Genomic DNA, 23,131 nt, shown 5'->3' with positions numbered 1-23,131 from the left:
CACGGTAAATCTCTATAGTAAAACTTAAGCATGCACTATTCTACACAACAATAGAGATGCATCACTCAAAACAAATCATCCCCAAAAGCACGCCAATAAAATATGTCACCCAGTGATGATGACTTGGGCTTGCTCAATCCTTGGGCTAAGCATTAGGGCTGGCCAATTGGGCCGAAGAAACCGAACCATTCACATTTCGAACCGGCCCGAACCAATTTGGGTTTAACATTTGGGCCTACCATTCGGGCCGAACAATTGGGCTTAACATTTGGGCCTACCATTCGGGCCGAACAATTGGGCTTACTATTTGGGCCTACCAATCGGCCGAACAATTGGGCTTACTATTTGGGCCTACCAATCGGCCGAACAATTGGGCTTACCATTTGGGCCTACCAATCGGCCCACCGACTTCCAGCTCGGCTACGGTATGAAATTGTACATACCGTATATATGTATGCATACCGTACAGACCGTATATACGTATGCATATCGTACAACTGTATATACGTATGCATACCGTACAGACCATACATACGTATGTATACCGTACATATCGTATATACGTCCGTATATCAAGCATATACGGGATCCAAAAATATTTGTAAGAGGTAAGGTTCGAACTCCCGACCTCGAACACGAAGGTTTTGCTCCCAACCACTGAAGCAAGAGCTGCCTTCATTAATATATGCTCACGTGTTATATTTATTATGTCATAAGCGACATAAATAAAATAACGGGGGAGGCAAGGTTCGAAACCTCAACCTGCTGCACGAAACCTTTGTCCCCAACCACTGGAGCACAAGCTGTGCTTAATATAATGTGTACAAATGTTATACTTATTATGTCATAAGCGAACATAATAAAAATAAACGAGGCAAGGGTCGAACCTCTGACCTCTTGTACAAGAGCTTTGCTCTTCAACCACTAGAGCACCAGCTGCTCTCGTTACTATCCATGCAACTCCTTTTATTTATTCTATCATAAGCGATAGAATAAAAACAAACTGTCGGTACACTCCACGTGCCACGACACGTCTCTTCCGTGATTTACGGAAAGCAGATCACTTTCGGCGAAAGCTGTCTGCCACAGCGTCTCGAGATTCGCTCGGTCCCCTTACACGCTCTCCACGCGCCAACAGCTTTTCCGTGTTTTCGGGTGACTTTAATCCAACGCGTAGATTGAATCTCAGAGATCGTCCATCCAACGGTGGAGATCTGCTCACCTTGTTCTATAAATAGGTGCATTCTGGAGAAAAACTGTTCACACCAAAGAAAAGAAATTTCTCCAGAGTTTTAGCCTTTCTCTCTCAAACTCTTCAGCCTTTCTCTTCTCAAATTTCCAGTCCTTCCCTCACCAATCTTCAATCCTTCTCTCTCAGATCTTCAGCCCTTCTTTCATCTGAGAAGTTCAAATCTCCAACACCACTTCATCAACTTCAATCCTTCGAACAACAATCTCCCTCAAACACTCAACATCATCGTTCTTCAATTTTCACTTCCTCTCAACCCATCACCATGGAACCACGAACTCTGCAACTAATGGAGCTACAAACCCAGCAACAAATTGAGGATGGAGGAAACAACCAAGCAGTCGGGAGTAGTGCCAACACGGATTTCTGGTGAAGCCGTACCAGGTGGATTCCTACTCCAGATCAAATAAGAATCCTCAAGGATCTTTACTACGACAAGGGAGTTAAGACCCCAACTACAGAGCATATTCACGAGATCTGTCTCCAGCTGCAACAGTATGGACAGGTTGAGGGCAAGAACATTTATTTTTGGTTCCAGAATGTCAGGGCTCGAGAGAAGCAGATGAAGAGGTGCAATCAGGCTGCTCAAGTGCCCGTGGGAACTAGTTCTACTGCTACTGGTGGATCCATTGATATTAATTTGGGGTCCACTAGTCCTACTGGTGCTGGTGGATCCATCGACATCAATTTTGGACCAGCTGGTGGATCCATTGACATCAATTTTGGGCCACGGGTCGACTGCAGTGTTGACCGGTATTCCTCCTCACCCTTCAACACTAATACTAGTACTTCCTCCTTTGGCACAAAAGGAGGACAAACTTTCATGGAACAGCGAAGGGAAGATCACCAGGAGATTGAAACTCTTCCTCTGTTCCCCATGCACGGTGAGGACGTCCTTGGTGGCCTGAAGACTACTTCCGAGGGAGGTAGCGGCTATGGCTACTATTCCGGTGGCTCAGGCGGCTACAACGGTGGCTCTCACGTTTCTCTTGAGCTCAGCCTCAACCCATCCGGAGCTGGTGACTTGGCTTAGTATAGTGTAGTTCCCTTTTTTTTTTTTTTTGTAATGTAACTAAATGTCCAAATCAATAAGATTGAATGTATGTCGTCTCCTTTGTGTTAATCCTACGACAACACCAAGGATCGAACCTTGGTCACCCATTGCTCTTTCAAAACCTTAGCCAACTCTGCTACACACATCTTTCACAATGATGTATCACAAACAATCATTCAACCTAACAATCAATTAAGTCACACAGAGGTCTAGCTAGCATCATCTGAGTCAAACCAAACACAAAACAATTTTGTCGCTAGAGTCAGGGATTAATAAAGCAAAACACTTCCCATTCAGAAACACCTATAGAGCGTCAAACTTAACACCTCTTACGCTCGTGATCTGTAGAACTAGAACACTAACATATCCTTCACTGGGCAGGAAGGTACATGTCTCAAAAGAATGCTACAAATTCGCTCCAAGTCATTATCGATAATTCATATCCTTAGTACCAAATCTAATCATGGTCATGCTTCACCTTAAAGAAGGAACATAGCCAAATTCTTCTTCTTTCTCAATACAGTACCATCATGGAAAAATACTAGCTCTAATGAATCTCTACTCAAGTAACTCTCACCTTGAACCTTCAACTCCTTAAGTTCAGTTTCATCCAATAAGGCGACATTAATATAGGTATCTAACCTGGTATCACCTCGATAACAAACTCCACTACCCTCCTTATAGGTAAACTAAGTATCTCCAAATTACCTCACTACACTCAAAATTTACATCAATCTCTTCCCAAACCACAGAGTCAAGAATCCTGTTCAATGGCTAACACCCTAACCAAAGTGAGTTCTATCAATGGTTACATCATGCAAAAGCGAAACATTCAGCCTAGATAGTTAAGTAGTATCAACTGTTTCAACAATAACCCAAACAAGTTGTACTACCTCCTCCACAAAATTGAACTTCTCCTGAACGGAATCCATGCTTTTACTCATAATTCCTCCGTCTAAAAATCCATCGCCAAGTGAACATAGAATCACCACACAACCTTCTCAATCCATACTGAGAATTCAATCTCACACAAGGCAGCATAGCTGCCTCAGAGTCACTTTAAACACCTATCACATGCCAATTACCAAACACTTCGACATCCAAAAGAACTGCACTTCCATAAAACAATTCTCATTGACTCAACAGAGTTAAATCCGGAGGTTCCTATTCCTCAAGGATTGTAACTCGCGGCAACTGAACTTATTCCAATACGAACCTACAAGACAACTTTAAGGTTCTACATACAACCCCTTTGAATATCCATCACCTAAGAAGTATAGTATGCTTGGCTAATACGCATATAACACCTAACAGTATAAGTCAAATACAAGTCCATATTAACCAAGTCAATACTACAAGGAAGGTATTCACGTTCTTAAAACGACCTAGCGGCCTAAACAACTCTCACACTTACGCATACCCAATGACTTAGCCAATACCGAAGAGTACACGATGGGGATCCGCTGCAGACGGGCCATCACTCAGAAAGTATTGACACATCACCAAATATGCACCTTACCCTCTGATACCAAACTGTCACGCCCCGGATTTTGAATAACAAATTCAAATCCGAAACATGAATTAATACAACTCACATAAATACAACCTGAATTTTTTTCTCAAAACAACCACACCTCACATCGCTCGATATTACATAAACCAAATCTCAAATTTGTTTATTACAGCACACTCTCACCAAATTATAAATGTAGCTCAATGAGCATAACACACCTCACAAAAGAAAGTCAGATTCACACAAATGCAGCTACTCTACGCAGCTCGATCACCTTCCTGATTTTCCTGACCTGTAGGATTACCCGCTACACCGTTTGAATAGTGTACCGGGATTGCAACAATACAAACCCGGTAAGCTTTTTGCAAAGCTCGTATGAGTAAATGAAAGGATTGCACGATTTAAAGTAACCAAATCAACTCAAGCATAAATTCAACTCAAGTATTTTCTTTGCATAATAATTGAAGTGTACAACGTCACTTCAAGCATCAATCAACTCACATCTCACAATGACCACCACAACACAACTACACTTTCTCTCTCTAATACACAAATGTATACTCATGGGCATACGATTCTTATTTTATCCCCCATGCAGTATATTATACTCCAAGGCATACGATAACTCACGTTATCCCCCTAGCAGTATAGTGTACTCAAGGGCATACGATAACTCAAGGTTATCCCCCTAGCAGTATAGTGTACTCAAGGGCATACGATAACTCAAGATTATCCCCCAAGCAGTACAAAGGCAGACAGACTAGAGCTCTAACTGAATCGTAATGTGTCACCTGGGCCAAGGTTCACGCTTACGAATAACTGCTTTCCTCAATTCACTCGACTCCTCATTTAATTCATCTCAACGACTCAACTATCGCACTTTACTCAATTACCCATTATCATAGACAACACAACATCTAAGATAAATCACATATTCCAAAGGGTAATGCTCAAAATATAACTCAGTAAATCACATCAATACTTCACCCGATGTCACACCATCCAATATATATTCCACGTAAATATATATATACGTAGTCACCCACACAAGAGTGACCACTAATACCAACTATAGTTCACATGCAATAAAATCTAGAAATTCATTTTTATAGTTTAAATACATTTTACTTACCTATGGACCGTAGTCGATCAAGTCCATATAATTTAAAACAAATATTTATTTTCATAAAACAATTTCCACAATTTCCCAATTAAATAAAATCACCGAATTTCGGTTCGTGAATGAACCATGTGCGATTTACTCACCTCGATATTCCCGCTGCGTCTTCAATTCAACACAATACACACCGAAATCGCTCACCCAAGGGAGACCGTCAATCACCTAATCACACATGACCTTAACTTAGCCAATAACTCAAAAACATATTCAAACGACAATCCAACGGTCGGATCGAAATTAAATGATGATCCAACGGTCGGATCCTCACGGATCGCCCTTAGGATCACCCTCCAAAAATCATCACGAAAATCCAACGGTCAGATCTTCCTGAATCGTCCTTACTAACATCTTCACAAATTTATACGAAAATCCGACGGACGGATTCTCACGAATCGCCTCCCTAATCACTGTTTTGCATTTCTACGAAGATCCAACGGTCGGATCTTCGCCCATGACTACACAAAGCCACTGGGACAGTCATAAGATCATCATATCAAAACTACAAGTCCATCTGACGGTCCTAACTTCACAGATCACAAATCTAACGATCGAAATCGATCGAAACTTAAAAATTCATAACTTAATCATACGATATCCAAAAATTGCGTATAATATATCGAAATGATCGTATTGAAATATAGAATCTAAAAATGCACAGAAACTATATTTTTGACCCCCGGAGGTGGCCGGAAAAGGGCCGCCGGAGTTAGTGGCAGAGCCGCCGCCGACCACCGCCAATGGTGTCGGGGCCGGGCTGCTCTTCTTCCTCTCATCATGCTTAACAACTTTCATAACTACCATGTAAGCTGAAAATGACCGGAAGTGGTCGAAATTACCTAACACAGTCAGGGTGGCCGGATTTTTTTCCAGAAACCGGTGAGAAACTGCAGAAACCGGCGAGCTCCAATTCGACGTACAAACTTCAATTTCAGGCTTCGATTCCTTCTGGAGAGTTGTTAAGAACATCAAGGCGAACTCACTGGTTCAAGAATCAATCAAAACGATGCACTGCAGCTAGAGATATACCTATCAAAAGCTTCGGTGGTGGTGGAAAATTTCCAGAATCCGGCGAGCTCCGACGAACGTGAATCCGATCACTCCAGGTGCGATCCTTCTAGAATGATGATCAGAAGGTTGAGGCGAGTTCAGGGAGCTAAGGATCGTGAGTTTTGGTGGTCGGAGCTAGGAGAAAACCGGCGTTGACTACAATCGAACTCAAATCGGTTCAAGCTCCCCGCCGCTGCTACAGACCGCGCCGCCGTGCAAGGCTGCCACATACGGGTGCGCAAGGACCAGGCGAAGCCAAGGGAAGAAGTTTGGTGAAGATTGGTGACCGGTGGAGGAAGATATGGCCGGTGGAAGTTTGGAGGCGATTTCCGGCTTCGGGAGGAAATCTGCAGCCGGTTTCCATTTTTGGAAATTCTGAAAATATTTTCGGAAATTTCCGAAAATGGAAGCTTTATACTAAATTGGAAACTTTTTCAAAAAATCATAACTAATTCATACGAACTCCGATTTTTGCGTTCCGCATATGCCCGCGATCGTATCGACGAGCTCTACAACTTTCATGAAGGAAGTTTTCCCAAATTTTGAACGTATAAAAAGTCAACTTTCGCGAGCCCCTAAATAACGTTCGTTTTCGAAAATTAATCGTTCGAACTAATTCCACAACTTCTCCAAGCCTCGTACTCGCTCCCACTATCGTGAAATCATTTCTAAAAATCCACGGAATTTAATTTAGATTTTTCGGGGTATTACACTTGGCTCCTCTCTCTACTTCTCAAAGTAAATTGTGACATTGTGGCTCAACCAAAACCTTTATTGGTTGATTATAAGGCCAATCTTTCGTTCTGTAATGCCTGTTTTTTAAGGATCACGACCATCCTATGCAAAGGACACTAAAGGAATAATTTCATTCTTACAAAGAATCCAGGGGGATTCTGTGGATCGACTCAACCAACTTGCGGACTGCTTAGATGTTTTATGCTATTGGTTGATATGTGGACACGCTGGTCACGTGTCGCACTATCGTCCACTCGTAATGCTGCTTAAGATGAACTCCTAGCCCAAATCATATGGCTACGGGCTCACTACCCGGATCATCCCGTTCAGTCAATTCGACATGAAAATGTTAGAGAGTTTACATCGAAAATTTTCGATGACTATTGCATATCATTGGGTATTGATATCAAGTATCATATTCCCATGTACACACCCAATTGGTCTCACTGAAAAGCCACCATTAAATGACTACGATGGTAGCCCGGACATTGGTAATGCGCACCAATATTTCCGCTTGGGTTAGGCAATATCGCAGGCAGCTATGCTAATTTGTCTATGACTCATAGCAGCCACTCAACTTTTATTTGCGTTACAGCTAGTGACTGGGTTCGAGTCTAATATCTCGTACTTATGCATATTTGAGTGTGCGGTTCATGTGCCAATTGCGCTGCCACAGCGCATCAACATGAGTCATTGCAACGAATGCATATATATATATATATATATATATATATATATATATATATATATATATATATATATATATATATATATATATATTTGTGTTGGACATGAGTCTCCAACTATAAGTCCGCTATGTAGAACCCTTGACAGTAGATCTCTTTTTTCGCTGGATTTGCGGATTGTCACTTTGATGAGACAGTCTTCCCGTCGTTAGGGGGAGATTAGAACGTCAACGTTCAACAAGAACGACAGGAATTGTCGTGGTCTATCCCCACTATGTCTTATCTTGATCCCTTAAAAGTGACGAGATCACATATACTTGCTGCAAACATGTCTGCAAGGATTGATGTCCCCACAAGAGGACATGGTGCCACCCAGAGGAGATGGGTACGACACCACTACCATGGATGGCGGTATGGTGACGCCACAAGGTGGCATAATGGCGTCATAGGCCATGGGTTCCGCTAGAGAGTGTAGGAGACCCATACGTTCGATGGATTCTCGCCCTAGGAAGAGAGCGAGTTTGGCACAACTTGATCCATTGATCATTGATACTCAAAATCCATCTCATGAGAATATTCTGGATTGTGGTTATGTCCAAGAGACATCGTTGGGGGACGCCTCAATGTTAGAACCAATTCTTGAGAATATAGAGATCTCTACGAACTACACTAGTGTACATGAGGACGTGGAATTATTGAGACCAATGACATCGAACCTTACTCCGTTGAAGAATGCCAACGTAGAGAAAATTGGCCTAAATGGAAAAATGTGATCCAGGTTGAATTGGATTCACTAACGAAGAGGAAGGATTTCGGGCCTGAGATGCCAACACCTCCTAACATAAAACCTGTTGACATTAATAGGTCTTCGTTAGATAGCGTGATGAGAAAAAGAGATGATAATCTCGCCTTATGGCGCAAGGCTTCTCACAAAATGCCCTGGAATCGACTACGAGAAGACATATTCTCTCGTAATGGATGTCATTGCACTCCACTACCTTGTCAGTTTGGTAGTTTCCAAATAACTGAACATGCAGCTTACGAATGTGGTCACTACGTATCTCTATGGGGATCTAGATACGGAATATAATGAAGGTTCTTGTGGACTTCATTTACCCAAATCAAGTGGCTCTTGACCACGTAGCGCGTTTGCAATGAGGGTGAAACGCTCACTAAAGTGACTACTTGATTGAGAAGGGATATGATGAACTATGCCCCTGCATTTTCATGACAAGTTCTGGATTTGCAATTGTCACGGTTTATGTTGATAAACATAATTGGAACCCTTGAGAGTTAAGGGAAACCGCTGAACACCTGAAATCCGAGTTTGAGATGAAGGACCTTGGGAGAACACGATTTTGTCTAGATTTAGAACTTGTATACCGTGTCAATGCTTTGCATTTTGATAAAGTCAAAGATGCACTCCCATGGTCGTCCGTAGTCTTGACCCTAAGAGGGATACGTTTCGTCCCATGAATGATGACGAAGACGTGTTAATTGGCAGAAGTGTATTACCTAAGTGCAATAGGCGCATTATTGTACTTAACACAATACAAGACCGGACACCTCATTTGTTATGAACTTGTTGGCTAGATGTAGCCCTGCGCCAACGCAACGCCATTGGACTAGTATAAAGACAATTTTTCGTTACTTAAAATGTACGATAGATATGGGCTTGTTCTATCCATGCAGAGAGAAAAGAATGACGGAAGAATGAGAACGGATCTCATTGGCCCAAGTGGCACCGTCCAAGACGCCGTGATGGGGAAAGCCGCCGGCCACCCATCCTCCTCCCTTACATCAAAACGATGATGATGTTTTGATGGATTTTGTTGATGTAGGGTATCTCTCTGACCCTCACAAAGGTCGCTTCCAAACGGGTTATGTCTTTACCATGGGAAGCACTGCGATATCTTGGAGGTCTGCAAAGCAGATCCTTGTTGCTACTTCCTCAAATCATGCAGAGATTATTGCTCTACATGAAGCCGTGCGAGAATGCATATGGCTAAGGTCTGTAATTAGACATATTCGAGGAACTTGTGGTTTGAAGTCTACCATAGATGAACCTACATGCATTTATGAAGATAATGCAGCTTGTATTGAGCAAATGAAATTAGGTTTCATCAAGGGCGACAACACAAAGCATATATCGCCTAAGTTCTTTTACAATCAGCAACAACAAGCACTTCTAAATATCAAAGTGAATCAAATCCGATCTGAGGATAATGTAGCGGACTTATTTACTAAGTCGTTACCTAAATCCACCTTCGAGAAACATGTGAAGAGCATCGGATTGAGAAAGTTATCCGAACTCCCATGATTGTAGCAATCAGGGGGAGATATTGACATCAAGGGGAGGTATGATGTCTACATGTTCGATCTCGAAGAGTGAAGGACGTGTTGTGCTCTTTTTTCCCTTCGACCAAGGTTATTTTTGTCCCACAGGGTTTTTGTTACCTGACAAGGTTTTTAGTGAGGCAATGATCAAAGCGTCATCACCAAGTTTGAGCGGCACAAGGGGGAGTGTTGAAGGAAGTCGACATCATGTGTGCCTCTTCAAACTAGGGTTTAGTCTTAAAGTTGTAATAGGAGAAGGTTCTAAATTTCCTAACTATGTTCGGATTCTATTACCTTTTGTGTACTATGTAAATCCCTATATATAGGGCTCATATTATCAATAATACTAACACAATTCTCTCTGCAATTCCATTTTTACTTTAACATAAACTTGATTTTGTTGCTATTAACATTGACTTGGAGAAATCTTATGATTACTTGAGCTAGGATTTTATCAAGCACTGTCTCTCTCGATATGGCTTCCACCCTCACTGGATAATTATTATCATGAAATGTATTACTACAGTTTCTTTCTCTATGTTAATCAATGGCTCCCCTCAAGGTAATTTTAAACCTATTAGCTATAGGGGGATCCGACAGGGTGCCCCCTATATTTTGTACATGGAACCTCTAAGACATTTCAATGTTTTATCCCAATCTTCAAAATCTCAAGTTGGCTTCTTACTTCTCCTTTTGGATATCGAGTTTCTAACTTAGTTTTTGCAGATGATTGTCTCATTTTTGCGAAAGCTAGCCACTGGATCAGTAGCAAAGAATATTAAGAAAGTTCTTGATAACTTTTCTTCCGTGTCACATCAGCAAATTAATTTTCATAAATCTATCTACTATTTTTCTAATAACGTACCCCATTTGCTATAAGATGATTTTTGTGCCATTCTTGGTATTCCTCATAAAGCTAACATAGGTAAATACCTGGGTATCCCGTATCCATAATATTATGTTTTAGAAAAATCCTATAAACTCCTTACTCCTCATAACCAGTTTTACCGTTTTACGTATGCAAAAGAAGCTTGCAGGCTGGAAAGCTAGTACCCTATCTAGAGGAGGTGAGTTGACTCGCTGACAAACCTAGGCCACTATCTGCGGTCTATTTCTATTTGGTCTTCTATGCTCCCCTTTATTGTTTGCCCTGCCTTCCAGTTTGATCAATTTGGGGGCGGGTACATGCGGGGTTTTTGTTTGATGTCTTCCTTTTTGTTTTTCTTTTCTTCATCGAAAAAAATATATATATATATATATTGAATAGGGTGCATTTTCTTACACACGCAATTGTAGCTCAACCTTAGTGCGTGACCCAAGGTTTGTCCTCGTCTTCCTGGTCTCAGTCTCCACTGAAATCAAATTTATACAACTGATTTGAGTCTATAATACTCGTATCACAGTCGCACATTCTCAGCCTGCCCTTCCCTGCGTGATTCCCAAGTCTCCAAGAGTCAAACCAAACCCACTCTCACTGCTCTACGAAACAACCTCCGATGGTTCCTACACTTTTTTAAGTACTTAAATTCAACACATTTCCCCTCATAAAAATCAACTCAAACACACGTTTTGCTCTACAAATACTACACCATTTCTTCTAAAACCATAACTTGATCAAAACCCAATTCCAAACTCCTCCAAACATGGCCTCCTCCTCCTCTTCTTCTTCTTCTTCTTCAGCTGAAGCCAACTTAGCCACGGCCAAGACGGTCCTCTCCGCCGTGGCTTCCGTGGCCGCCACGGCAATGCTAGCGAGGTCCATAGCCCAGGACTTCCTCCCCCATGAGGTCCAAGAATACTTCTTCTCCGGCATCAGAAGCTTCTTCACTCGCTTCTCTAACCAACTCACCATGGTCATCGACGAGTTCGATGGCCTCGTCGGCAACCAGATTTACGAGTCTGCCGAGGTCTACTTGGGCTCCAGAGTCTCTCCATCGACGCACAGACTCAAAGTCAGCAAGCCCGAGAAGGAGAAGAGCTTCACTATCACCATGGAGAGCAATGAAGAGATTGTGGACTTCTTCAAAGAGGTCAAGTTCAACTGGGTCTTGGTCTGCAGGTATGAACATTTAAGAGTTTTTTGATGTTTTCTTACTGAAAGTTCGAAACTTTTTGTACATTGTGTGAACCCATCTGTATAATCTGGACATGGAATATGCTTTCTGATGTTTTCTTTTGGCACATTTTACACAAGTGCGAGTCTTTTTGTAAATTTTATGAACCCCATTTCTCCAATTTTGATATTGATGATTAGCTTTTTGATGCTTTCTTTTAGTACATTTACTCAAAGCTGGAAACTTTAGGTAAATTTTGTGAACCCATTTGACCAATTTAGATATCTTACAGCTTTCTGAGGTTTTTCTGCTAGTAATTATATACAAAGTTTGGAACTTTTTGTAAATTTTGTGAGCCCATTTTTCCAGTGAGGGTATGGATTAGCTTTCTGATGTTTTCTTTTTGTACCTTTTGGTAAGTATGAATCTTTTTGCGTTTTCAGGCAGGTTGAGAGCAAGAACTTCCACAACCCTCGTGACCTGAATTCGACTCTAAGGTCACAAGTAAGGTGCTTTGAGCTCAGCTTCCACAAGAAGCACTTGGACTTGGTTTTGAACTCTTACCTCCCCCACATTGTGGAAGAGGCAAAATCCATGAAGCAAGGACAGAAGACACTCAAAATCTTCACCATGGATTATGACAATCTCTATTGCAATTTGGCAGATGCTTGGACTCCAACGAATCTCGATCACCCTGCAACCTTTGAGACCTTGGCTCTGGACTCAGAGATTAAGAATTTCATTCTTCGAGATCTTGACAGATTCATCAAGAGGAGGGAGTACTATAGGTATGGTTTGAAACATCAACGACATATTTGAAATTTTTCGATTGCGTTACACTCACAATTTGTGCATAATTTATTTTGATTTTGGGTGTATAGGAAAGTTGGGAAGGCATGGAAGCGAGGGTACTTGTTGTATGGACCCCCGGGAACCGGAAAATCGAGCTTGATTGCTGCAATGGCGAATTACTTGAACTTTGACATCTATGACTTGGAGCTCACGGAACTCAGGTGCAACTCTGAGCTTAGGAGGCTGCTCATTTCAATGGCGAATAGGTCAATACTGGTTGTAGAAGATATTGACTGCACCATTGAATTTCAAGATCGAATGGCCGAGTCAAATGCTACAAATGGGTCCCGAGATAAGCAGGTCAGTTTCTAGTTTTCCTTGTCTCTGTTTTTTTTCTGCTTCGTTGGACTATTCTGCTTGATACATTTGAACTTGGACACCTTACTCATGGTGAAAGTGACTGAGAAACAACTACATTTCACTGTGTTTTCACTTTTAATGAAATTATTTCACAATACATATTTACTTTTGGAGCTGGTTGAATTTGAGACTTTACCAGGCTCTTGATGGTGAAAGTGACCCTGTATTGGAAGGATACCCAAAAAAAGAACTAGAAAATTCAGATTTTCAGACACATAATTAGAATAGCATGAGATCAGCATTAAGCTTGTGGAAATTTTAGGCCTCTTTTGTCATGCACATTGTGTGGGATTGGACTATTAGAAAAATCTGTACAGAAAAAAAGACAGACTTTGAGTCAGCTTCAGGGAAAGTTCCTTTCAGTGCATAAAAGGCCAATGAATTTCTAGCACATTGAGTACCCTTTTCTTGTTATGATCTCCATGGTGATTCAGATGGACCTACTTTGTAATGACCAAACTTTTCTTTCATAACACAACAAACTGAATAATAATAGTCACATGGACTACTTTTACCCATTTTATCTGTTCACATTGCCAATCAAATTAGCAGTAACTCTTCCATGTTTATGTAAGGTCTCATTGTGAGCATTTTACCCCTTTAGAGCATATATGGGTCTTTTTACTTATCTTTCTGGTCAAGGTCTGTTTGCCCATTTTTGAGGTTACAATATGAAATGAATCTTTGAAAGGCTTAGTCCAATGCCTAAGGAAATCCCTACTGCTATCGTTTTTTCTTTTTTTCTTTTTCCCTTGCATCATCTGATATATCAATTTAGGAAGACCCCATTTGTAACTTCTGCATTAGACCAACCATATTAGTTTACATTTTCTCCATGATGCAAGCTAGGCTAACTCACTGTTTCTCATTTTATTATGGCACAGGTGACACTATCAGGATTGCTCAATTTCATTGATGGGCTGTGGTCGAGTTGTGGCGATGAGAGGATCATAATCTTCACAACTAATCACAAAGAAAAGCTCGACCCTGCACTCTTGCGCCCTGGTCGCATGGACGTTCATGTTAACATGTCCTACTGCACTCCAACTGGATTTAGGCTTCTTGCAGCTAATTACCTCGGAATCAAAGACCACACACTGTTTGAGGCAATTAAGAAACAAATCGAAATCACTGAAGTCACGCCTGCAGAAGTAGCTGAGCAACTGATACAGAGTGATGAACCGGACATTGCATTGCAAGGCCTGATTGAATTTCTCAAAGTGAAGAAGAAGGAAAATGAGGAAGCCGAGGTGAAGAGGAAGCAAGAAGAGCTAGAAGCCAAGGAAAAGGAAAAGGAAACCGCTGCTAAAGAAGCCGAGACTAAGAAGGATGAGAAACCAGATGGTGATGAGAAAAGTAACAAGAAAGTAGACAATCGATGATGATGATGATGAAAAGAGTAACAAAATAGTATACATTTTGATGATGATGAAAACATTGAGTGATATCTAATTAGATTATTAGCTAAAAGTTGAAAGTCTTAATCACATTCTGGTGGGGCTTTTAGAAATGTCATATTACATGACACTGATGAGTTTTTTGTAAACTATAAATGAGGAGACCTATTCTAGTTTCTGTTGAACTCCTACTCTCTAGTAGTCGGATATTCAGTTCTATAACGTAAACCACTATCAAACACCGTGCTAAATAATTTAAGAAATGAAGTCACCAATTAGAAGATAAAGGATGCTCGACTGACTTGGCAACTTTGCTAGCTCGGAGCTTTTCTCTTCCACGCCGAAAGTTAACAATCATAACCCCAACTTTGGTCAGCTTTGTTCAATATTATATTCTATTTGGTTTGTGTTTCTTTGGATCAAGACAATACTAATAGATACAATTCCAACTACCAAGCTAATAAAGATGAAGAAGAAAAAAGACGTTCAGCAAAAACCAGTGCTTTTGTGAAAGTGCTATAGTACCAGATATTATTCTCTACCTAATTGAAGTTTGATGTGAGCCTGCAACTCAAATATGATCATGAAAGATTGAGGTTACTTTTACTTCCCCAATTCCTTGATTCCCTCTTCAATCAAAAAGTTGACACCCCAATTTAGTAATGCATTCGTGACACAGACTTCATATCATAGTCATCTTCCTATGTCAAACAAAGGGTATGTAGTGAGATCGGAAAAAAGCAGGAAAAGATCTGCACCCAATAATATAGACAACGGTATTCTCATAATAAAATTTGTATGCTCGAAACTTAAATTGAACAACTGTCTCAACCTGTGCAACAGTATAGTTGCATAATTTTAGTCTCACACATGCCTAATCGCTGGATTAGACGTATGATGCATATACATGCTGTAGGAAAGAACTGTATACACAAGCAGACCTCATGACCCAGGTAGAAGTCACCACCTCACATGGCCTTGTTGCTTGCGCCCGAAGCTTGTAGAAATTAAGCTTTCTGGTCTTCCAATATAATAATTCAAGTATATACTAAAGAGAAAAGTGAGACCAAAACATGACACAAAAGAAAAAATTGGAAAAAGAAAGCATGCGTCTCTCTCTCTCTTTTGGACCTATTATACTAAGAATTCCACTGACTTTCACACACACAAAGACATTTTTACACACACACTCGGACACTCAGTATCTAAAAAACTCCAAAGAAAAAGAAACCAAAGCCAACTAGCCAAGCAAAGCCATCAATTATTTGTATCACTTCCTACTCTTCTTCTTCTTCTTCTCAAACACTTCATAAACATTGTCACAAAACCAAAACCAAATCAGTTCCAAACCTTCTAAAGTAATCGACCATGATGTTCTCCGCCAAAGAAATGCCTTCTCCTTCATCATTGTTCTCTGCTTATGCATCCATGGCAGCCTCAATGATGCTATTTAGATCCATGGCCAATGAGCTAGTACCTCAGCCAGTTAGAGGCTACCTTTACTCAACTCTCCGCTACATCTTCAAAACTCACTCCACTATGCTCACACTAGTCATCGAGGAATCGAATAGCATAAGCCGAAACCAACTCTATGATGCTGCAGAGGTTTACTTGTGCACGAGGATCAGTCCCAAGACTGAAAGGCTCAAAATCAGCAAAACCCCGAAGGCTAATAACTTAACAATTCGGCTCGAGAAAGGTGAGAAGTTGGTGGATTTCTATGAAGGGATTGAGCTCCAGTGGAAGTTTGTTTGTGCCGAGTCTGGACAGAACAACCCCAACGATCCATTTTCGCCTCCAAGGTCCGAAAAGAGGTTCTTTGAGCTCAAGTTCCACAAGAAGCACAAGGACAAAATCTTGGATTGTTATGTGCCTTATGTTGTTGAAAGGGCCAAAGCAATCAAAGATGAAGAAAGGGTTTTGAAGATGTACACATTAAACAGTTCCGGCCACCACCACCCTTACAATGGCTTCAAGTGGGACTCCATCAACCTCGAACACCCTTCAACATTTGAGACTCTGGCCATGGATTTGGAGCTCAAGAATGCTGTTATTGAAGATCTTAACAGGTTTGTGAAGAGGAAGGACTTCTATAAGAAAGTAGGGAGGGCATGGAAAAGAGGGTACTTGTTGTATGGTCCTCCAGGCACTGGAAAATCAAGCTTGGTTGCAGCCATGGCTAACTATCTCAAGTTTGATGTCTATGACTTGCAGCTTGCTAATATATTTCGTGATTCTGACCTGAGAAAACTGTTGCTGGCCACCGCAAATCGGTCCATTCTTGTGATTGAAGACATTGATTGTAGTGTTGATTTGCCTGATCGGGTTCGACATGGAGATGGAAGAAAGCAAGTGCCTGATGTACAGGTTTGTTCTCCTCCTGTTTAACTTCATTTTCAGACAACTTTAAGCTTTTTGTGTCCACAGATATAATTAGGTACTACTATTAACCACTAACTATAATCGGTTTTAGAATCTGTTTATCATAGACTAATCAACTGCGAAGAATTTGTCACGTTTTTTTCTTTGATGCATTGTTTCCTCTTATTGTATAGATTATTATTAGATTGTTGTTCTCCCTTTCTTTCTTTTCATTGTCCACCTAGTGAGTGAACAGCCAAGGACTAGAGTGCAGGGTGATATGATTTGTGGGGTGAAATGAAATGCTTTGAGCTTGATTTAGTGATTTGGTGAATCTTAATTTGGGTTGTGTTAGCATCTGATTGGTTATATTAGCATGTAATTATATACTGTAGAACCACTTGAGGAGCATTTCATCAATCGACAACTCATAACCCAGAAAAGCATCCCCTTTCACAATCAAGCAACCCCACCTCAGGACCTGCTCTCTTTTTTCTCTCCTGTATTTTTGTTTTTGATTCAAATGTGGTAGCACTCACATTGGGTTAGGTAGGAAATTGCTTTGTAGTTTCTTCACATATAGTTTGGGCCCTATAGTTTGTAAATGATGATTAGCTTTCAACGTCACTTTTGTTAGATGCAAACAACTTTCTGGTTTCTCATTGCCCTCAAGTTTAAGAGAAGACCTTGGCAAGATCTAATTGACTAGGATGAATTTAATGAGTTCACCACATTATATAACAGGTGATATGTTGATTAAGCGAACATCTGCTACCATATAATGTGATAAGTAAATGTGGTTTAAAAATGTGTTCGATAGTCTTACTCTTGTTAGAAAATGCACTCTTAGCACTGTACTAGATTTTTAACTGTTTTAATCCTTGCAGTTAACACTATCTGGACTACTGAACTTCATAGATGGATTATGGTCTAGTTGTGGAGATGAGAGGATCATAATATTTACCACTAATCACAAGGAGAGGTTAGACCCTGCTCTATTGCGCCCTGGACGCATGGACATGCATATTCACATGTCCTATTGCACATACCATGGCTTCCAACTCTTGGCCTCAAACTACTTGGGTATCAAGAACCACCACTACCTCTATGATGAAATCGAAGGCTTACTGAAAGAAACAGAGGTGACCCCTGCGCAAGTAGCAGAAGAGTTGATGAAGAGTGAAGAAGTTGATATTGCACTTGAAGGACTGGTCAAGCTTTTAAAGCGGAAGAAGATGGAAGGAGATGAATGCGAGGTTCAGAATGAAAAGAAGATCGGAGTGAAAGGAGCAAAGAGGCAGAAAACTGAGAACAAACAGAAGAAACCTGTGAGGAATAGTAGGAAAAACACCACCAAAAGATGCAGCAACCGTTTATCAGCTAAAGCCAACTATTATGCATAATTATTCTCCATGATCCTTACACAACACTGATGCTTGAGTTTGGGGCTTAGTTTCACTTCCTGGAGATCTGTATTGTAATAACTGAGTAAAGGCTATGTAGATATCAATGTCAGTTTTGTTTAAGCCCTCTTTATTCCGGCACAAACCTCTCTTTTGAGGAAATTACTAGAAAATATGAATAAAACTATTGATTCTCAAGAACCATGTTTTAAGATCATTCGTACAACGGCCTTGACAGACTCCTACACCAAAATCAAAACTGAAAAACCAATTTTTTGTGGCTTGCATCGATTTTGAAAGCTCATTCCTTCATGCTGTTAATTACAGTAACATTAACAGAGAGAAGGTATCTGTAGCCAGGAAAGTAAGAGAAAACTATGGATCAAGCTCTTTCAAAAACAAGTCTACTATATCAAAAATTACATGCTACATAGCTCCAAACTACAAGTTCAAAACTTAATTGGCCTATTTAAAGCTAGTTACAAAATCAACTCTCCTAGTCTCCTCATCTTCCATTGTTACACATCATCACCTCTTTAATATGCTTCCTTCTCCCCCTACCTAACAAGTTTCAGCTGTGTCACTCTTGGCAAATCTCTTGGCCAAAGATGTCGGAATCAAATTGAGGTCTACAATACTCCTACATTGGCATGGATGACAAAGATAAACCCTCGAGGGATGAGTATGAAGGTGGAAGTATATCCCGTCTTGCTGAAAGAGACTTGATTAATTCTTCTATCTGATGTGTCAGCATGAAAACCTCCTCAGCAACATCCTTTGTTACTGAATCTTCCAACATCCTACACAAGTTCCTCTTATATTATAAAGCTAGTAAAAGAAAGCATATAGGACAAAAGAGACCATAGATGGATACTAGTCTGAACTACATAAATCCTATTGCATTTCTCCCAAAAAAAAAAAAAAATCCTATTGCACATAGCACAGCTGTCTAATGGAATATCCCTGACTAAAATCACAGGGAGAATATTATATTCCTGTATGTACTAAGGCTACTCTGGGAACACTTTTCAGGATGTGCATTGCATATTTCATATGACTCATTAAAACATATAAAGAGCTGAAATATTAAACCAACCTTAATTGAGACTCAGTGCTGCTGCTGCACTCGGAAAATAGCACCTTGATGACAGGATGCAGATCTATCTTTGGTACTGATTTGGTATTGCCCTGTGTGACCAAACAATGACCAGTGCTAGACCAAGAATTTGTATTTATGAGAACAATTTGCAGGATTGGAGATCTTTGTTTCAGGTCCCTAACCACGGTCCTAAATGATAATTGATCTTTTGCACATTCGAGTAGCTGGTTTGCAAACATTCTCTCCAAGGTATACTTCCTGTTCCATGGAACAAATTAAATGAAATTAAGCTTATATCCACCACATGAATACTCGAACAAACTGCAATACTAAATAGAAAAGGAGAACAAAGAAAAATGCAAAGGTGGACATAAGAGATGGGTGAGCATCTGTGAGTGCCCACCAGAAGAGAGAGATTTTCTTCATAAAATACAGTAAAGGTAAAAACAGGTCCAAGAGCTATACGAATTGTAGATCATTATAAGCCAACCTGAAAACGTCTCTTGTCCCACCAACTGGAAGACTAGTTGCAATACTGCATTTAAACAATCGAACACCACCATCAATAAGTCTGCCACCATTATCACAAGGGTAAGCTCCAAGGAGAGATGAACACTGAGGGCAGAAAAATTCAACCCATTCAACATCTACTGAAAGATTGGAGGACCTAACCATGAAAATATTTTCAAGAAACCCATTTAGCAAAGATTTGTGATTTTTCAGAATCTCCGTATTTTGCTCTGTAGAAGATCCAGACAAATGATGCCTGCAGCCTTCACCATCATAGTTTTGCACATGACTTTCCATATCATCACAGCATACTGCTACTGATGTCAATCTTACAGAACAATCCGATTCTGAACCCCTACGAGGCACACCCTCACTGTTACTTTCTTCCTTAGTAGCGTCACTTTTACAATCGGCATCTATATACTTTTCCTTATTTTCTGACTTTAGTATCTCATTACATCCGCCATTACTTCCAGGAGCAAGTTCAGATTCATTAGGACCACGCTCACCACTGGCATCTGATTCATTATCCTGTCTTTCACATACACCCGATTCGAGAAACTCACATTCAACAAGATCATCTTTGCAAAGTGTAATATTTGTAGAGCTCACCAGGCACACACCAATCTTACTTGTGTAAGAATTTGCATATCCAGCAACCAGCTTCTCACTAACTTCTCCAAACGAACAGCAGCAATTCCCAAACCAGTTATCCGCCACCTCTCGCCAGTTGACCGAAGGCATTTCCACAAAAGTGCTACATTAATAAAATGCCAAAACAGCACATGTCAAACAGATTTTCACTAGTTTAGTACAATGACTACAATCAAACTTATAGGCACAGCAAGTCACTACATCTTACCTAAGGGGTCTTGCAGTCAACTTATATGAGCAACTTCTGCAATAAAAGTGAACATCTCCCCCAGAAGATAGACTCTTTACATCTGAACCAACCAAAACCAGCATCACATCATAAGAACCAGCAGTTTGTACACAACAAAAGAAAGCTACACATTCAAAAATCTATGACTGCACACATGAAAAATCATCTTCTTAAACATCTGTGACAGCAAACTGGGTAAAAAAAAAAAAAAATAGTAACAATACTAATCTATTTACTATCAGAAACAGCTTCAACTTCTCAAACACTAAGCACTCGCATAATTACACCAAGAACAAAAAAAGCTAAAGTCTTTCAGCAATACACAAATCAATATACCGAAAGTTCAAAACTTTTCATGATCAAGCAACAATTTGAGCTCACCGGAGTCCACCGAGAGCGGTTTCGCTCCATTCTCTTCGTCTCCATTCAACCTCATCTCACTCAAACTGAGTATAGAGTCGAAGTTGAGCACAATAGAGTGATCAACAGGTAGAAGAAGGGCGAGCTTGACCTCAATGTGGTCATCCAAGGCTTTGAAGCTGACCGGCGACTCGTCGTCCAGCAAAACCCTAGGCATGGGAACCCTGAGCGAGACTTCGCCGGCGCCGGCGGCGGTCCAGGTCAGCAGGACGAGAGAGTCTGAGAGGCTGAGGTGGACCTTGAGGTCGTGGCATTGAGTGGAGGGGGTGGTGGAGGAATCGAATAGGAATAGGCGGAGGGTTGGGATGTGGGATTGGGATTCCCATGTGAACCGCCATTTTGTACCAGTTTCGCCGGTGGTTTCAGGCTTCAAGCTCATGTTGCTTTGCCCTACTTCGTTCTCGTCTCACTTTTTCAAGGTCAATTTGTATAGTACATACTATTTTCATTTTTGATAATTATGACAGATTTTCCATGAATTTAACACATTGTCGAATTAAAATAAACGGACTCTCTTTAAAACCGTAATTTCTATATCTTGTTTTATTTTTATTTTTTTTAATAAAGGGCTGGTGCGGCTGCTCTCAAGCCTTGATTAATGAAACTGTCGAATACAAGGGGGGAACATTAAGCCTAAACCCCTGATTACCATAAGCATCTAGAAAAATTTCCAAAATAATATCAGAAATCTCTATAGGAGACTTGTTAGAATACAAGCACCAACTAGCAAAGAGTGCAATAGCTACTCCATTTGCTTTATCATAACAGTGACATAGCGGAAAGATAACACTATATGTACCCCGCGTACAACCTAGCATAAATACCTGCTTTAGCACAGCTTTCCTCCTATGTTGCCGCCGAAAAGTAGATCCGACGGCACTTAGTCTCATCTTGCCGCTAGGCGGTAGCGCCCATTTGACAAAGCAAATAAGTCGCCACGGACCTAGAGCAGACAAGGCACGTAGAGTGCATACCCAGGCACAGAGCCCTATCAGGCCTACACAATGTTTGTAGGATTTTATTGGGCGCATAAAACGCAACCAACCTAGACAATATAACAAAATAAAAATTGTTAAAAATAAAAATAAAACAGCTTCGACCAGACCCAAATAGTGGGCCCAAACCCAAGCATGATCCGAGGAGACAATGATACCGCAGCCACAGTTGAAGGCCTAGCCCAATTCTTTTCGGACCCAAGCAGTGGGCCGCCACCACCTGCGCCGAGTCGCCGCCGCCCGAGAGAGACCGCGCCCGCCTGCATCAGACCACCCTCCCCTGCGTCCAGCCACCATCTGCAACAGTCTGCTATCAGCATCGGACAAACCACCGAAGCGGATCGAAACCTGCAACAGCTCGCCGCCGGCCACCTCTTCTTCAATCCAATTGTCCCAAGACGCCGAACGACCAGCCACCATGACCCGATCGGATCTGGAAATACTCCCATCCCCAAAACAAATCAGATTATCGAGCATCCGCCATCCTAGTCCAACCAGCCTGAGAAGAACCACCTCAGATCCGACCTCCACCTCCCATCTGCCCCACCACTTCGTCCTGCCAGAATTGAGCCGCACCCACCCCGCCACCGCGATCACCCCTGCGACCTGATACCAACACCCCCGATCCGGAGCAAGAGAACCCCGATTGAGGGACCTGTGATTGCTTGATAATAGATCCCGTCCGACGACAGCGTCCATAGACGCGCCGTCGGACGGAGGTAGACGACCCTTCGGAAAACCCTAGTTCCCTCCGCTCAGAGAGAGAAATTAGCTTCTATTTTAAATTATATTCTTATAAAAGGGAGTTGGGTTTTCACTTTAATTTCATTATGTGATTAAGGCCCCGTTTGGGATTGCTTCGCTTTTTAAAAAATCAGCTTTTGTTCAAAATTTTAGATTTTATTATGTTTGGTAAATAAATAAAAAGTAGCTTTAATTGAAAGTTATAGGTCACTGGCAGCAGATTTTAGAAGCAGCCTAGAGGTTGCTTTTAGA

General features: G+C 41.1%; 3 protein-coding genes across 3 annotated transcripts; 2 read left to right on the top strand and 1 right to left on the bottom strand.

Annotated features, from left to right (window-relative positions):
• Positions 1-11,227: 11,227 nt before the first annotated feature.
• LOC133717726 (AAA-ATPase At3g50940-like) lies at positions 11,228-14,649 on the top strand. The gene is made up of 4 exons (XM_062144447.1): positions 11,228-11,860; positions 12,299-12,643; positions 12,737-13,007; positions 13,952-14,649. The coding sequence occupies exons 1-4, from the start codon at positions 11,445-11,447 to the stop codon at positions 14,447-14,449; spliced, it is 1,530 nt and encodes a 509-aa protein (XP_062000431.1). The 5' UTR covers positions 11,228-11,444; the 3' UTR covers positions 14,450-14,649.
• Positions 14,650-15,555: 906 nt separating this feature from the next.
• Positions 15,556-18,432, top strand: LOC133717742 (AAA-ATPase At5g17760-like). The gene is made up of 2 exons (XM_062144466.1): positions 15,556-16,831; positions 17,713-18,432. The coding sequence occupies exons 1-2, from the start codon at positions 15,833-15,835 to the stop codon at positions 18,226-18,228; spliced, it is 1,515 nt and encodes a 504-aa protein (XP_062000450.1). The 5' UTR covers positions 15,556-15,832; the 3' UTR covers positions 18,229-18,432.
• Positions 18,433-18,608: 176 nt separating this feature from the next.
• LOC133717718 (uncharacterized) lies at positions 18,609-21,577 on the bottom strand. Its single transcript, XM_062144437.1, has 5 exons — positions 21,102-21,577; positions 20,700-20,781; positions 19,818-20,594; positions 19,325-19,585; positions 18,609-19,028 (listed from the first exon to the last, which is right to left on the bottom strand). The coding sequence occupies exons 1-5, from the start codon at positions 21,517-21,519 to the stop codon at positions 18,869-18,871; spliced, it is 1,698 nt and encodes a 565-aa protein (XP_062000421.1). The 5' UTR covers positions 21,520-21,577; the 3' UTR covers positions 18,609-18,868.
• Between the last annotated feature and the right edge of the window lie 1,554 nt (positions 21,578-23,131).

Source organism: Rosa rugosa, chromosome 1 (genome assembly GCF_958449725.1).
Source record: "Rosa rugosa chromosome 1, drRosRugo1.1, whole genome shotgun sequence".
In the NCBI taxonomy this organism is placed as follows: domain Eukaryota; kingdom Viridiplantae; phylum Streptophyta; class Magnoliopsida; order Rosales; family Rosaceae; genus Rosa; species Rosa rugosa.
The sequence above is the reverse complement of the archived record's forward strand: the minus strand, read 5'-3'. Positions and strand labels throughout refer to the sequence as shown.

Bases quoted from the DNA above. Each gene is read 5' to 3' on its own strand.
- LOC133717742 (XM_062144466.1), top strand. From the start codon at position 15,833: ATGATGTTCTCCGCCAAAGAAATGCCTTCTCCTTCATCATTGTTCTCT. The intron at 16,832-17,712 runs GTTTGTTCTCCT...TAATCCTTGCAG, and splicing joins AGCAAGTGCCTGATGTACAG to TTAACACTATCTGGACTACT.
- LOC133717718 (XM_062144437.1), bottom strand. From the start codon at position 21,519: ATGAGCTTGAAGCCTGAAACCACCGGCGAAACTGGTACAAAATGGCGG. The intron at 19,586-19,817 runs GTTGGCTTATAA...TCCATGGAACAG, and splicing joins GGGACAAGAGACGTTTTCAG to GAAGTATACCTTGGAGAGAA. The intron at 19,029-19,324 runs GTTGGTTTAATA...GAACTTGTGTAG, and splicing joins AGCACTGAGTCTCAATTAAG to GATGTTGGAAGATTCAGTAA.
- LOC133717726 (XM_062144447.1), top strand. From the start codon at position 11,445: ATGGCCTCCTCCTCCTCTTCTTCTTCTTCTTCTTCAGCTGAAGCCAAC. The intron at 11,861-12,298 runs GTATGAACATTT...TTGCGTTTTCAG, and splicing joins AACTGGGTCTTGGTCTGCAG to GCAGGTTGAGAGCAAGAACT. The intron at 12,644-12,736 runs GTATGGTTTGAA...TTGGGTGTATAG, and splicing joins AAGAGGAGGGAGTACTATAG to GAAAGTTGGGAAGGCATGGA.